Source organism: Squalius cephalus, assembly GCF_949319135.1.
Source record: "Squalius cephalus genome assembly, chromosome: 4".
NCBI lineage: Eukaryota > Metazoa > Chordata > Actinopteri > Cypriniformes > Leuciscidae > Squalius > Squalius cephalus.
Window position 1 is genome coordinate 40,096,327 of NC_137125.1, and position 16,640 is coordinate 40,112,966.

General features: G+C 36.1%; 1 protein-coding gene and 3 long non-coding RNA genes across 13 annotated transcripts in view; all 4 read left to right on the plus strand.

The window, feature by feature from the left end:
- Positions 1-26: 26 nt before the first annotated feature.
- On the plus strand, positions 27-2,285 carry LOC307156605. 2 transcript variants are annotated; one of them, XR_013820743.1, is made up of 6 exons: positions 27-415; positions 520-699; positions 882-1,028; positions 1,409-1,641; positions 1,750-1,987; positions 2,267-2,285. It is a non-coding gene; the product is annotated as an uncharacterized lncRNA (long non-coding RNA). The 2 variants fall into 2 exon arrangements; XR_013820744.1 differs by lacking the exon at positions 882-1,028.
- Positions 2,286-2,703: 418 nt separating this feature from the next.
- LOC307156611 lies at positions 2,704-3,182 on the plus strand. Its single transcript, XR_013820749.1, has 3 exons — positions 2,704-2,761; positions 2,910-2,986; positions 3,092-3,182. It is a non-coding gene; the product is annotated as an uncharacterized lncRNA (long non-coding RNA).
- A 515-nt stretch (positions 3,183-3,697) lies between these two features.
- On the plus strand, positions 3,698-4,623 carry LOC307156604. Its single transcript, XR_013820742.1, has 4 exons — positions 3,698-3,712; positions 3,846-4,017; positions 4,092-4,240; positions 4,343-4,623. It is a non-coding gene; the product is annotated as an uncharacterized lncRNA (long non-coding RNA).
- A 6,841-nt stretch (positions 4,624-11,464) lies between these two features.
- The window catches only part of ints13 (integrator complex subunit 13), a 31,006-nt gene continuing 25,830 nt past the window's right edge, over positions 11,465-16,640 (plus strand). For 3 of the 9 annotated variants that reach the window (XM_079868058.1, XM_079868050.1, XM_079868054.1), the window contains exons 1-7: positions 11,590-11,864; positions 12,477-12,722; positions 12,934-13,008; positions 13,122-13,324; positions 14,791-14,871; positions 14,966-15,056; positions 15,260-15,388. In XM_079868058.1, coding sequence (XP_079724184.1) covers positions 12,498-12,722; positions 12,934-13,008; positions 13,122-13,324; positions 14,791-14,871; positions 14,966-15,056; positions 15,260-15,388 — 804 coding nt within the window. In that variant the 5' untranslated portion in view covers positions 11,590-11,864; positions 12,477-12,497. Of the gene's footprint in view, positions 11,865-12,476; positions 12,723-12,933; positions 13,009-13,121; positions 13,325-14,790; positions 14,872-14,965; positions 15,057-15,259; positions 15,389-16,640 lie in introns of all 9 variants that reach the window. The other 6 variants (XM_079868057.1, XM_079868053.1, XM_079868051.1 and 3 more) reach the window with 5 other exon arrangements.

The window sequence follows — 16,640 nt, forward strand, 5'->3', positions numbered from 1 at the left end:
TACCCAGCTAACCTTCTGTCTGCTTCTTCTCTCTAGCCTGGGAATCCCGAACCTCTCGTTACCGAAGTGGCGCTGCTGCTGCTGATGAAGCGAGAACCCATAAGCCCCTTCGTCATACAACTGTACGAGTGGTTTGAACATCCTACAACATTCATTCTGGTTATGGAGTATCCGGAGCCCTGCGAGAGCTTGCTGGACTCAATCACTCGTCAACCTTGGAGTGACTGTTTCTCACGGGTCGTCATGAGACAGGCTGTGCGGGCAGTGCAACACTGCATCCATCGTGGTGTTTTCCATAATGACATTCATGCGCAGAATTTCCTGTTTAAGAAAGACACGATGGATCTCAAGCTAATAGACTTTGGCTGCGGTCAGCTATTTAGTAGTGAAGGCTACGAGAGCAAAATATACAGGGGTGAGCATTTTTGGGAGTGTGGAAAACTGAAGGTAGTGACGTACTAATTATTTGGTGATGCTTAAAAAAAAAAGCTCAACAATGTGCAAATGTCTTTCTTACAGGAGTTCCTGAATTCTGCCCACCTGAAGTCTTTACAGAACCTCGATTCCACGCCGTCCCAGCAAATGTCTGGTCCCTCGGTGTGTTGCTGTACATGTTGTCGAACACATGTCCTCCTTTTCTTAATAGAATGGAAATCACACAAGCCGAAGTTACATTTCAGAACCCCAACTTATCCAAATGTGAGTGAATAATGATGATAACATTGATAAACACACATAAAGCAAACGATTGGTACAGAAAGTTAAAGGTTGTAGTGTGTCAGAATTTTTATATATACTGTAGCTCAACGTATAGCGAGCCAACGTATGCCAGGTCACATGGTCATGACTAACCAGCTCTCTCCTTATTAAAATGTGTACAGACTGCAAGGATCTGATTAGACAGTGTCTAGCCCGGGATCCAACTAAACGCCCCAGCTTAGAGCAGATGTTACAACATCAATGGTTTTATCGTACAACATCAATGGTTTGATCGGAGAAGCTGAGGAGATTCACTCGATCAGTTTCAGGTGTGAGGAAGTGTAACAAGCAGAGTAGGATTATTATCTTTTGTCTTAAATTCTGGATTATTTGTAGTGAGATTTTCAAATTTGTGTTCATTGTAATGTTATTGTTATAGTCAGAACACCTTCATTTATATAGACACTCTACTGACTATAAGTAACTGTTATAACTAACAGTCTACTAATACTCTACTAATACTCTTAATGAGAGTTAGTAGACATGCAGGTGCAGTGTTACTTGTAGATTTATAGAATGTCTTAAAGGGACCAAAATAAAGTGAAACCAAAGTAACAATTTGATGTGATCGCTAACATTGATAATTAATATTATAAAAAAATAAATAAAACAAAAACAGTTTTTGATGTCTGAAATGTTCCATCCTCAGGCCGCTCCAGATCCTGGAGAACTGCTTCCACAGATTCTTCTCCGGGCATCACATCCGCCATCGCTGCACTGACGAGAATGTCTCCCAAGCGTTGTAGGTGTTGCGTGGCTGGATGTAATAATCCAACGTAGCCTCTCTCTATTTTACCCAGAGATGTTGCTTGCCAGACAGACGCAAAACCGCTGACCAAGTCTGTTGGTACTCGGTTATCAATGAAGACGTTTCATGTTCAGGTATGTTTATGTATTACATGATACTGCTTATACAGAGGACCTATAACTAGTCTTGTTACACAATAAGTGTCACATAACAGTAACACACAACTACTTTGTATATAACAGGTGTCCAGACGACAGATACATTTTCGGACATTGACAGTTTGTCACCAGCCGCTGGTTTAACATTTAGGACCTCTACACCTATAAAGTGGCCATCAAAGAGACCTCGTGTGGAACTGGAGGAAGAGGATGACGAAGAAACCCTAATGGACACATCATCTGTAGTAGCACCTGAAGAGCAAGATTATACATTTGATCCAGCAGAGACGGACACAACTTTAACGGAGACAGCAGACATGTCGTAAGTTTCAAAACTGTGCATTTGTTTTAGAACAGGGGTGTCAAACTGAGTTCCTTGTTGGCCACAGCACTGCAGAGTTTACCTCTAATCATTATGAAACACACCTGAGGCAGCTAATCAACTCTCTAAGGCTCATTACAAAAGATCAAGTATGCCTGTTGACCCTTCTGGAACTGAGTTTAACACCCCTGGTTCAGAATTGTATTATTTTTATTATTATTATATTTTGTTACTTTTGTATTTAATATTTGTTAACCAATACGTGTTTTTGTTTCTTAGTGCTCAAGCATCTTGTCCCATTCATAAAAACAGAAAATTGATGAAAATACAACATTTTATACGAGTTGAACAAATCTGCAAAAACTGTCAGTATTCACGCAAATGGAAAAGCCAGCCGGTTCTAGGCAGTACTCCAGCTGGGAACCTCCATGTTTCTGCTATAGTATATCTTTGTGGGGCTTCCTTCTACAAATCCGAAAAGGTAAATGAAATATCAAGTACATTAACAAGTTTTTATTAACACTTTACCATGTTAAAATTTATTATTTAAAACTAATAATGTGCTACATAATCTTGGCCGCTTTTTGTGTCACCAGATATGCTCTACAATGAATCTGCAACTTTTCAAGTATGACACCTTTCGGCGCCATTCCCGATTGTACGTTGAGCCAGCTATAGTGCACAAGTGGACTCGCTGGCAAAATGAGACACTAGATCGCCTGAGTGAAAGGGAAAGGGTGATCGTTGGAGGTGACATGAGGGCTGACTCACCAGGTACATAGTTGTAAATAAGAAGGATGCATGGATGCTTGGGTATTTTCCGGATCATGAAGCATAACATGCATGGTAGTTATATAGGTGGTATCTAACTGAATTCAATGCACTTGTGGTAATAATGCTTGGTGTAATATTACTTTCAAAGGCCACTCTGCAAAGTTTGGAAGCTATACATTGATGGACCTTCAGACCAACACCGTTGTGGACACACAGCTGGTTCAGGTGGTAGAGAAGAAATATCAGTATTTAAAAAAAATACATTTTGAGAAGTTTAAAACTTCTGGTTTGTCTAAGATGGTTGTTTCATTCCCTACTTGTCTATTTCAGAGTAACGAAGTGGGAGGAAGCTACCACATGAAAAAGAAGGATTACAGAGGAGCCTTGCCCTGTTGGAAGCTCGTGGTGTTACTCTGGAGTGTATTGTAACTGACCGTCACCCACAAGTACAAAAGTACCTCAGAGAACGTAACATCAACCAGTTTTATGATGTGTGGCACATCGAAAAAGGTTTTATTCATTATAAATCGTACAAATTCAATAACATAGATTTATTAGTGGGTATAATATGAAAATTAAGAAATTGTGACAGTTTATAGGCATATCACAAATATTTAGTACTGGCAAACTGTGAACATCACTGTATTTACTCTCAGCAGTAAAATGCTTGTCTATATTTTTATTTACAGGGATTGCGAGGAAACATGAAAACATTTCCAAGATGAAAGACTTACGGAAAAATGACGGAAATGGCAGAGAAGCATTAAAAAACACATTTACTGGACTGCATCATCTTCAACCACTGAACCAGAAAGAGTGGCCAAATGGAAATCGATTCTGAACCATGTCAGGAAACGTACACACTCATGAGGATCCAAACTTTCCTGCTCGTCTACATCCTCTAAAGGGAAGCAGAGACAGAAACAAGTGGCTTGTTGCCGGTATGATACTGTAAACAAATGTTATTTTTATGCAACACGACATAAAAAAAAAAAAAAAAAAGGGATTGTTAGTCGAAGTGTAAATAACCTCAAATTAAAGTTATTAGTTGCAATTAATGCAATTTTTGTATCATTTCTCATAGGAACTCAGGCATTCTACAAGCTGGAGAAAGTGATGACAAACACGCAGATTTTGAAGGACATCACCAAACTAAGTCCACATCACCAGACTTCATCTTTGGAGTCATTTCATAGTGTCATTCTACGGTTTGCCCCAAAAAATGTGGTGTTCCCATTTCTTGGAATGTTCTGCAGGTAATTGAACTGCTGTTAAAATAACTTTACATCACTATAGGCTATTTTCCTGAATTGTGTCTGTGCACTTGCAGACTATACCTGGCTGCATTTCATTACAATGAAAATGCTGGTCGTGCACAAGCAACATCATCAACAGGACATCCACTATTCAAAGTGAACTTTCCAAAGGCCAGGAAAGGACAATGCACGATCAAACAAGTGAAGACACCACCAACATTCAGTAAGTTACTTTAATTTTTTTATTTTATAAAATGAAATATAAATTAACAGTGTTATTGCAAGTTTTCCTGAAAGTTAGGGTAAATTTTGTTTTATTGCACAGAGTACCTAGATGACCTGCAGGACCTAATATTTGAGCATGTTTTTGTGGAACCTGCTTCATACATGGATGAGGTACTTAAGATACCCATACCACCAGACCTTTGTGCGGAGTATGAGCGGCCAGACAAGGAGGAGGTCGTCTCCACCATGGTGTCCAGATTCAATCATCAGCTTGTAGGAAACCAACATATCTGCCCTGATCATCTGGAAACTCACGGCGAACCCTCATCACCACACAGGCTGGAATCACGACACATAACCACGGCCAAGGAAACCCCAGCACCAGCTCACAAAGGAGCGATATGCCAGAAACCTGTAACGACTAAAACACAGGCACATGGTCAATGTACAGATAGTACTTTTTATTTTTCAGCAATGTCTTTGTTTTGTTTTTTTATAGCACAGCCTATGCTTCATTTTGTGCTTTCTTATAATTCTATAGAGCTGTTGACAAGCACTATCTAAGACTCCTGAAGTTATTTCTTACTATTGTATATAAAATGTCAAATATTCACTAGTTTGTTTACAGTATGTATTGGTTTTGTAGAATCTGCAATGTTTATTTAATTACAAGAATAAAGTAAGATCCTTCCACTAATTATTTATACAAATTGTGAAATCATTTTCTTGTATTTGCAGAGTGTATTGTGATATTTAATAAATATTAAGTTTGTTCTGCCGTATGTGTTGTCAAGTTCATGGTTGCAATTCAGAATATAGGTAAGTTTTTACTTTTGTGCAGTCAATATGTGTAGGTTGATTGAAGATGTAAATATATTATTATATTATATAGCCCTGCATTATAAAAACTTGACATAACATTTAAAAACACTATTCATCGACACGTACTGGTCAATCCCACGTAGACGTAAGGTTCCATAGTCGGCTCGATAAATGTTGTATGCATTCTGAAGAGAATACACGTTTTAAACAAACAGGCTCCAATCCAGGATGCTCACTCATACAACTGGGAGTCTGCTCTGCTCAAGCTGTCGCATCCGTCTTTTCACCTTTATTGCCACAAATTTCGTAACATGAATACGTGTTATGAAAACGAGATCAATTATAACCGTAAGTTAATTCAATACGTGTTCTACTTCCATGCAGCATATGTTCTCTGGCTCTGTAGGCATCTTACAGCAATACCCACATGAACACCTACAGTGAGTTATTGAGTTATGATGACGGAACATGCTAATCGATTAATCAATATCTCCATATTAAATCACTGGTTTGCCTGGTAACACAGTGAAGTTTGTGCCTTCACAGCAGCAGTCTGGCACCTTCACAGTGGCAAAATGTAAGCTGCGTGGCAAAAAGAAAGAAAACCATTCATTTAGATTATCTGTAACGTTAACTGGCTGCAGACACATCCAGCAAAATTAGGGATTTCGTGGGAACATACCTTGCTCATGGGTGTAATATCCACCTTCCCCTTTGATGATTCATTTGGGTATCCAAGTTTCCTCCCATCCCAAAAGACATGCATCTTAGCCTATAAAGCAGGGCACTGAGCATTAATTCCTCTGAGTCAGGCTATGTTTGGTGGCTCTCCATAGGGGGGTCCAGGGGTATGGGCCATTAAATGGCACTTTCTGGAGAGTTTTGTGCAAAGAAATGGAGAAATTGAGTCTTACATGATATGTGAAAAATTGCAAGGTTAAGAGCATACTTTGCATTGTTGTAGTATCAACAGGTATTAGGACATTTAGCATTTATATTACTGTTAATCAGTCATCAGTTGATTACACATGTTGTAGCCTATTACCTTGTTATGATACAGTGACCCATACAATGTGCCAAACAAACATAATGTGCCACATGAAGAAATGCAGCATATGACAGTAGCAACAGCTGAGAAGATTTGGGTCTGTGGTGACCAGGTCCACCTCACACAAACTTCCTTCTCCCATTCTCTCTCTTTACTACTACAACACACACACACACACACACACACACACAAAGGCAAACAAACACACACATGATTTCTGGCTCCAGTGGTTGCCTCATTACAAACTGCCTATTATTAAGATATAAAAATAATAATAACACTGGTTAGTTTTACAATCAACATTTGAATTTATTTGTGTTATACCTTTGTAATTTAATTTAGATTTTACATTTCACACACATTCTTAAAAACAGTACAGAGTAGGCCTACACACATCTATAACTCATAACTCATCGGTGTCTTAAGTAAAATGCTCAAAACATCTCCTGAGAAAAATCACATGGTCAACCTATTGGTTATTTAATTTTTGATTTAGTCTTATTTTCCTTACGTTGTCATTCAAGGCCAGGGCACTTTTTGTACAACTAACGTTGTGCTGAACTTGACCAAATTGATCTGCTGCAGCAGCTTGTGTTTTTAATTTATTTTTTATTTTATTTTCATTTATTTGGCAGTAGGCAGTAGAAGGTTCTAGAACTTTTGAGCGCTTCCACATCCCGCGCAACAACGGATCTCCCAGGAACATTCATTATATATTGCTGCGTACATTTATCCGTGTCGGAGTTCCGAGTAGTAGCTTAAGCATCTGAACAAGAATACGGCCGTGTTCCGATTGTTCTCATCTCAGCTCCGCCGAGACAAAATAGACATGCCATTTCAAAAATATTTCATTTATTGTCAGAAATATGTTTTCAAAAGCATTACTTTCATCAAATTTTATGTGACATAATTTCCAGGCAACTGACTGCAAATAGGCACATCATCATGGCCATATTCCAGTATATGGATAGGAGCAGGATTCACTCAATGTGTATAGCCTACTTGTCAACTTTAAGAGTGCTGGCCTAGATAATTAGATAAAGTGGGAGAGAGGCCCCTCGCACTATGCATATACTTTATTTTGCACAGACGCGTTTTGGCGCGTGCCTGCTTCAGTGGGCCATAAAGGGGCCATAAAAAGGCCATATTCCAGTATGACAATGCTCAAATTGTGAAAGAATGCATGGGAGGGAGAATGAATAATTATTTTCTCGCATGGATTGGCACCTCTGAGTTCATTGAAAGTCTTTGGCATGTGCTTGAGTAGACTTTACAGAGACCTTGACTCTCATACAAGATCTTGATCAAAAATGTATGCACCTTTTGCTGGAAATAACATCATAACATTTATTTCCATCAAAAGGGAACCAGCAAATCCAAAAACTTTGATGTGTCCACAAGTCCCTCCTTAACAAATAGACAAAAAAAAACAAAAACAATCGTTGATATTCAACATAATACAATGTCATAGATAATAATATCAACGTTTTTCCAGAGACACAAAATTAGATCAATTAAACCCCAAAACTGTTTCAACTTACTAAATTCACAAATGTTGATATTCATATAAAAAGATTAAATTAAACATACAACGTGGCCATTCATCAAATGTGCTGAGATGAGATTTTCTGCCATGGTTAGGGGAAAAAAATAACTAATTTCAATTAGCAAAAAATATAATGCTTAAATTTGTAAATTTGACTAACCTTACCCTACCTGAATAATCGGGTTAAAGGTGTAAGACAAAAGGTCACACCGACTAGCATAGAATATGCTTCGATTAAAGTGCTAATGAATGTAAAGCAAATCAGCAAGTAAAACAGACATTCAAATAGTCATTCCAAACTCACTTGATTTTCCCCCATGTAAAAGAAAAAGAAGCAGAATGTCCAGGCTGCACTTTTCCAGATAAAAGTGAATAGGAACTGGGGCTGATAAGCTCCAATAAGGGAAAAAAATAAGGACTTGTATACTCTATTTAAAGTCTTATAACTTTGCGTTATTCATTGACTTCTGGATAAGTGCAAATAAATAACGATTCACGAACATAAAAAAAATTGTAACAAAGAAACAAACACCTCAAATGTGACCATATATCTAATGTGAATTTTTTGCCCCAGTTCACTGCTGATGTATGAAAAAAACAGCCAGGGCATTCTGCTAAATAACTTTTTTGTGTTCCATAGAAAGTTAATGATGGAATACACAATACAATTTAAAATAATATAATTACCAAGTCAAAACTGATACAAAGCATCACTTACACTGAACATGTAATGTGATGTTGTCCTGTGCTGTTTTGTTCTTGTCCTGTAGCTGGTAGGTTATAGTGCAGGTGAAAGTGACTCTGTGGTGACGGTGAGTAGCAGTGAAGTTCAGATCAGAGATGAGGAGCTCCTGTTGTCTGCTGCTCTCACTGAGGGGGATTCTGGGAGTGAAGCTCCATGTGAGAGTTGGTGGAGGAGAGGAGCAGAGAGTCTCAGCAGAGCAGCGCAGACTCACAGAGCTCCCCTCCAACACCTCCTGATCCTGATCCTCATTCAGCTTCACTGTGGGTTTGGGGGGAGACTCTGAAATACACATGAATACAAGATTAAGTATACTGACAATCATGGGATGACAAATATATGTAAAATATAAATTTTTAACACATTCATTTAAATAAAAAAGGACTCAAATCACTCACCAAAGACATTTACAGTGGAGGTGTTTACTGTGTAGCTGTATTTCAGATCACCACTCTCAATCAAGTGATATTTACCATTATGCTTTGAACTAACATTATAAAATATAGTGGTACAGTTCTTCTCAAGTAGTTTTCCAGTTATTGCCACTTTAAAGTGTTTAATATTGGGAACTCTAGAGTTAAACACATTTTTTTCATCTTTGAACCACAGCCCTGTAGCAGCACTCTCATTGAGGTCTTTGTCATATTTATCCCCAATCTCAAATGTACACTTTATGATCACACAGGATCCACTGAGAGCTTCAATCTTCTCTGGCAGACTGATGCTGAAATCTCTACAGCAAACACCTACAACACACACAGCACAAACTGTTAAAGCACACAAAGAAATATGCGAGCACATTTCTAGCCATAAACAGAAACCCTTTATTGACTAGTCTTTTCAGTTTACAAATAAACCTAATTTACTTTTCAGTTAAAATGAAAAATTTAATAATATAGCATTACAAGCTGAGGAGAAAATCAATAAACAGCCTGTGTGGATTGATGACGATAGATGCTTTAGTACTGACTGAATCAACATCAAAATTGTAACATGGCAAAAAGTCAGAATGCTTGATTTAAAATAAAATCCAACATATTTGATCTGCAAGTTTATATATATTTACATTAGCACTTTTTAGAGTACAGTGCTTCAGTATACAGCTGGTATTAAAATATTTCTAAAATAATTTCTAACAAAGTTAATCAGATACTTTGTAACTTGTTACAAACTTAATCAGATAATTTGTAATTAAGGTAATCAGATACTTTGTAACTTGTTAAACTTCAAGATACACACTGCTAACAGACCTCTATTAATACTGTGAAACTGCACTAAAGTTAAAGTACAGATAATGTCAATATTTTTACTCAATTATAAGTCAGGCCAATACCAAGCCAAAATAGTGAAAGTAAAAAAGTATACACACTTATTTGTACTTAAATATTAAGTTAAAAAAAAATCTTAGATTTTTTAATGGACTTTTGAAAACAAGTAGGACTAGAGATTTTATTAATTTAGTATTTTTTTGCAAAAACTTTGTAAAGAAAACACTACTTGCTCTAAAATAAAAGTAATTGGCTGTTTTAAAAAAAAAGTTAAACTTATGTAAGCATGATTGATTGGCTTGTTAGTCACATTAAGATAAAGACTTTTTTTATCATTGGGGAAAGATCGTAATGTCTGACATAATATTATGTATGTTGTACTATTAAGTCTACATGAAATTGTAATGGAGTAATAAGTATTATGTTTTTCTTGTAAACATAATTGAGTAATACAAGCATTCAGTTTTATAAATAATAATATAATACAGTAATGAAGTACTATTACTTAAATAACCTACTTAACAACTCTGCAATTAAACCATTTAGACCTATATACAACAGACTAAAATACACTGATAATATAAAATACACATTCATGATAAATATTTTAGTGGTTCACTTCATCTAACAAATGTCTCATTAAAGACATTGGTGAAGGTGAAGAAGAGATTCACATACCTTGTAAGACAAAGACAAAAACACAGATTTTCTCAGCAACACTCATCTTGCCATTAAAAGAAGGTTAAACATAAGTGGAGGCCAAACATACAGATACACATCACAAAAATGATACATCACAGAAATTATATAAACATACATTCAAAATTGCCATTCTGGAATGATATTATGATAAACTAAAATTCTTCTGCAGCATTTCTAAATCATCTGGAGCAAACCGTCTGTTTTATACGGTAAGTTATGTAAAGCAGTAAGCAGTTAAATCTGGAATCTTAATGGACATTTGGATTGGTTGCACTGACTCTGTGAGGAAGCTAAAACAGTGTAAGGTTATGCTTTCTCAAGAAAGAAATGCAGTTGTTCTGAAATTGACTCAGGTTTATTCAGGTTTTACATGTATGAAACATTTTGAACTTCAAGATACTATCTCTTAAGTTTAGGGATCCATTTAGGGATCTGGTCTTAAGTTTCAATAAATCATAAATTATTGAGAGAATGAAAACACAAGAATAGGCTAAAACAAGTCAAAATTAATCCATTACTTGCTGAACTGTATTGCTTCTTATAAACTCTATTAAGGAATAAATTACTAAGAACAGCTGCTTTATCTTGAAGTGTACAGAATAAAATAATCTAAAACAGAATGAGCACACCTAAAAATATCAAAACAAAAGATAAGGTCCTAGGTAGGCTATGGGATATTAAAAAACTTTTCCAGAAAAGGCAGATAAAAGTAGGAGAAACTCTCTGAATATTGATTTATAAAGAGTACAAGTGATCTGCTGTAACTGACTGTATACTGAAGGAGCTGTGCTGTGTGAAGAAAACAAGTAGCTCACTGCTATTGACTTATTATCTTTCCATTTTACTCAGCAGTGGCAGAACCCAACAATAAACATCTTTTTAATCTATGCAAAGTATTATTACGCACAATGAACAACAAACATCTAATTTCCAGAGCCGTTGAAATTATATTATTATTTATTTTATTGAAATATTATTTCATGAATTATATTTAATGGCTTTGGTCTTTCCATGACACTGACAGCATGATTTCTGTTGCGTCTCGAGTCCAACGTTTCAGTATTTCTGCTTATGGGCTGCGTATGAATTACTCCTTTATAATAGCTCAATAATTTTACATTCAAACATTTTTACTACTTACTGTAGACTGAAATGAACGTGTCAGTCACGTCCCCATGATGCCACTTTGCACCAGGACCGTTTCATTTAAGCTTACAGCCAGGGCGGAATTTCACTGACGGACGGATGTGAGTAACGGCGTATTATGTCCCTTGCGCTTTTATTTTTCTTCTGTCGGGCCGTTTGCTAATTCTTCTGGTTCCCTTTTACATGTAATCGATTTGTCATATGTGTTTGTTTATTTTTTCAATCAATTCAATTGTATACCATCATTTTCTATGCGAGTGGTTTTATTAAGTGCGCATTTTCCATCGATGGAAAACTAGCAGGCGATGCTAGCAAGCTAAAGCTAGCTGCGTTTCTGTGACACACAAGGTGATAAAATAATAACTATTATTGTTTACAGACTCATCAATTAAATAATCCTCGACGACTTTATATTACTGTATTACTACTGCTAATTTCTTTTGTAACGGTAATGACATTTTCTTCTCAGAAAGGCTGAGATGTTTAGCTAACGTTAGTTTATTTACTCTGTTGACAGGTTTATTTACATTCATTTATTTTATTTTTTTAACTGAACATTAATGCTTAGTTTCATAAGGTGTTGAATAAGATAATATGTAAGCTATTGTTTTATATATATATATATATATATACCTATTTACTATATTTGATCTCTCTCTCTGTATATATATATATATATATATATATATATATATATATATATATATATATATATATACACCTTTAATTTATTTGTACCTCTCATGAAGATGAAAACATGAAGCCATATAACAAGGGTAGTCCTGCTCTTGCAAAGTTCGGTTTCAACTCTACTCCAACACATCAACCTGTCATTTTCCAGTAATCAGTTAGGATGCTAATATGTCTTTGACTAGGGTTAGAGCTAAACTCTGCAGGAGCAGGGTTGGCTTCTCTTGCCATAAATCCATATATTTCAAGTGCCTATTTTATTTTTTACAGTCTCTGTGCTGCAGGACCAGGATGAGGATGTTCGCAGTTTCACACAAGACGGCCTTTGTGGTCGATCACTGCCCGTACATGGCAGAGTCCAGCCGGCAGCTGATTGAATGTGACATGCTGACCAAAAGCCGTTCACAGGGCGTGATTCCTCTGGCTCCAGTCTCAAAATCTCTCTGGACGTGTGCAATTGAGTGCTCCATGGAGTACTGTCGAATCCTGTATGACATTTATCCCACCAAGAAACTGGTAAGTGTATGGAAACTGGCGCTGTTTATAGGTATAGTCGCTATGAATTAGCTGGTTTGTATGGAAAAGAGCTGTGTGAAAATTCTTCAAAAATGCTCTTTTTATGTTTTACGGTGGAATAAAGTAGGATTTAAATTAAGAATGAATTGTGGTTAAGTAAATAATGAGAGAATTACATTCCTGTTTCAACTATTCCTTTAATGTCTCTCAGGTGAACTACATTGTGAGCGATTCTGAGGTTCACATCTTGAACAGCTGGAAGCAACAAGATCAGAGCACACAGGAGGTAAAACGCACATTTGTCACTCAGCAGGTCCACATCAAGCACCCTTCTTGTACCAGAGTAATCTGAGCATTGTGTTGAATTAGTGTTAAGTGTATATCTGTGCTGTTTGTCAGCTGATGGCTGCCTTGGCAGCTGTTGGGCCTCCAAACCCTCGTCAGGATCCTGAATGCTGCAGTGTCCTGCATGGGCTAGTGGCGGCAGTAGAATCTCTGTGTAAGATTACAGAATATCAGCATGAGGCTCGTACTGCTCTGATGGACACGGCTGACAGAGTGGCCAATAGGGGGCGCATTATCTGTCTCACCAATGCAAAAAGGTAAGCACTATACCTGTGTATATTAGGAAAATCTGCTAGGGGGTAGAACAATAGTTTTTAAAAAGTGATTTACTATTATTTACAACATGATCTGCATTTTCATGGGTTTAAATAAGTGTTTTTATTTTTTATAAGAGACAATAAAAACAACCTCTCCTTTCCTGGTAAAAGTCAATAAATTATACACAGTAATAATTAGTACTTGCCGGCTAAGAAATAAATACTTGTTACCTTACGATCCATCTGTTTTCACACATCAATGTCCATCACAAAAATAACGTGTACAATACACAGTAGTGGAGGTCCAGCGAGTACATGCATTTCCTGGCCACACTACCGGATGTTTTGAATGTGTCATCGCTTTACGAGAACAGAGAAAATTATGACCTGAGCAGCTTCAACATGCTGTCTGTCAGAGGCGATAATGTACGTAACACATATCACATGCGAGTATACATTTGTTCTTTAAAGGAGAAGTTCACTTTTAAAATGAAAATTCTGTCATCATATAATCACCCTCATGTTGTTTCAAACCTGTATGAATTTCTTTCTTCTGCTGAACAGAAAGGAAGATATTTAAAAGAATGTCAGTAACCAGACAGTTTTTGGGTCCCGTTGACTTCCATAGTATATTTTTTTCCTACTATGGAAGTCAATGGGACCCAAAAACTGCCTGGTTACTGACATTCTTCTAAATATCTTCCTTTCTGTTCAGCAGAAGAAAGAAATTCATACAGGTTTGAAACAACATGAGGGTGATTATATGATGACAGAATTTTCATTTTTAAAAGTGAACTTCTCCTTTAATCGCTGAAAATGAATCGAATGATTGGAGACGTGAGTGAAATACGTCACACTTCATGCTAAAGAAAATAAATGCCAATCCAATTGAAAAACTTTGCCGGGTAAGTGAACATCGTTCAATTTAATTACTTCTATTATAAACTTGACTGGGGATTTTTATAAAAATGTAGTTTGAATACTAGGCTATCTTATCAGTTGTTTAAAAGATTGATAAATTGTTATAAAATTTTCCAATAAAAGATGATACATTTTTTTTTACATGATACATTACACATTTAATTACCCCTTAACAGATCACATATCAAATAAATGCTGGTATTTTAAACTTTCCATTCATTAAATAAAAAAAGATGTATCTGCATAAATATGTATAATATGTTTATGTATGCATATGGACTTTTGTCATCACTGGAATAAATTACTTTTTAATGTATTTTAAAATAGAAAACTATTACCGTATTTTAAAATGTAAAACGTTTCCACAATATCACTGTTTTTACTGCATTTTTCAGAAAATAAATGAACATAAGTGACTTCTTTCTAAAACATGAAAAGTCTTACGACTCCAAACTTTTGAATGATAGGGTGTGTGTGTGTATATATATATATATATATATAGATATATATAGATATATATCTGTATATCTGTGTCTCCCTCTTAGTGACACTCATGTCAGAATGCTAGAGGATTGTGTGCTGGAAACCATTCAGGAGCAGAACAAACTGGCAGCTGGCTCTGACAGGTCAGTTCTGATACCTCTGAGTGCCACTTTAATTCTCACTCAATTAGCAAGCTCGTAATCTTACTGTTATATATATTTTTTTTTTACTGTGCAGACTGATGCCGATTCAGCAGTGTGAGCTTGTGCTGGTCCACATCTACCCTCAGGGTGATGACACTCTGGTCTCGGATCGGCAAAAGAAAGAGGTAGCATCTCTCTCTGCATTAGTGCTAAATGCAAATTAATTTCCATCGGGATTTTACTTAATGAGATATTTTCTGAGTTCTGAGCCTTGAATCAAATGAACCAGCTCCATAATTGTTTCAGGTTCAGTATTAAAAAGAACTATACTGCAAATTTGTTGTCACTATTGTGTAGTAATGTGTCTTTGTCTTCTCTGTGTGTGCAGCTCTCATCAGTGTTGAGCAGTGAGGTTCACAGTGTGCGAGCTGGACGCTATCTAGCCTGCAAACTGAATGTGCTGGTTCAGCAGCACTTTGATTTGGCCTCAACCACCATCACAAACATCCCAATGAAGGTCAGACTGACTGTCAAACATTCTCCTCTCTGCCTGTCTCTCTCTTTCTCTCTTCATCACTTGTTTGCACTATATCGGTTGCTTACACAGCTGCTGTTTTCATGGTTTATTGTTTGTTTTGCTAGCCTACATTAAATGTCTGTGAGCAGGTCAGTACTTTACAAGAGCTACTATTACTTATCCAGATCAAAACCCCACCCCCTCATCCAGCTCTTGCTAATCTCTGATTATTAATGGGAGCTTCAAAGATACATTTACATATTGGGCTATACTAATTTTAACTTTTTCCTAAGCACAACTAATACATTTGGATAAAACTGTTGTATGTTTACAGTATAAAAAAACATAAGGCCTATTAAGAAAAGTAGTTTTTAAAATTATATATGAAATATTATTCATTAATTTATTGAATGCATAAAGTCAACATGAAATCAAAATTGACCTTATTTAGTTTCCTGATGCACATTCCTGGTCTTATTATGCACATTATTTAAAAAAAGAAAGACATTTTTACACTTTGTTTGAATAATACTCTGCCTTGAAATGATTTTGCATCACTTTTGGCTACTCTTGTAGGTAATGCAGATTTTCTAAAATCTTGTCAGTAGTCAATGTTGTAATTTAATGTTGGTCAGTCTTAAATAAGAGATTTTTTTTTTTTTTTTTTTTAAAGATTTAACAATTCTGATTCAGATTCTTCAATGGTTCCATTAAGAATTTAGTATTTTAAAGGAAGAAAGTTCTGTTTTTTTTTATTGCTGTTATTGCACTCAACTTTCTGTCCCCAAATAATTTTAGATTTGAACAGAAATCTAAGGTACATATAAAATCATTCTTGCAAAAAAGTGTTTACACACACTGTTTTTAATCATTTGAATCAGATTAATGCTTTAACCATTCCGGCTTATTTATAAGAGTTTTTGAAACACTGAACAGAACCAACTTGTTTGGATCACAATGTTTGATATCCATTTTTTATGATCCAGTCAATTCTTAATGGATAAAATCAGGTCCCACACCCTTTTTGAACAATAAGTTTCACTTTAAAATTCATCACAGCAGGGAAGTTAAATGGGTTGCGAAAGCCATTTCATGTTGACTTTAACAGAATTCTAAAGGAATAATTCCACACATCCATGCTCTCCAAAGAGTGTAGATTAGCACCCAGCTGGATGAACAATTGACCCTCTAGATCCCCTTTCAGCCCCCAGACTTTTTCTCTATCGGGGGTATTTCTCTTTTGCTTTTGCTA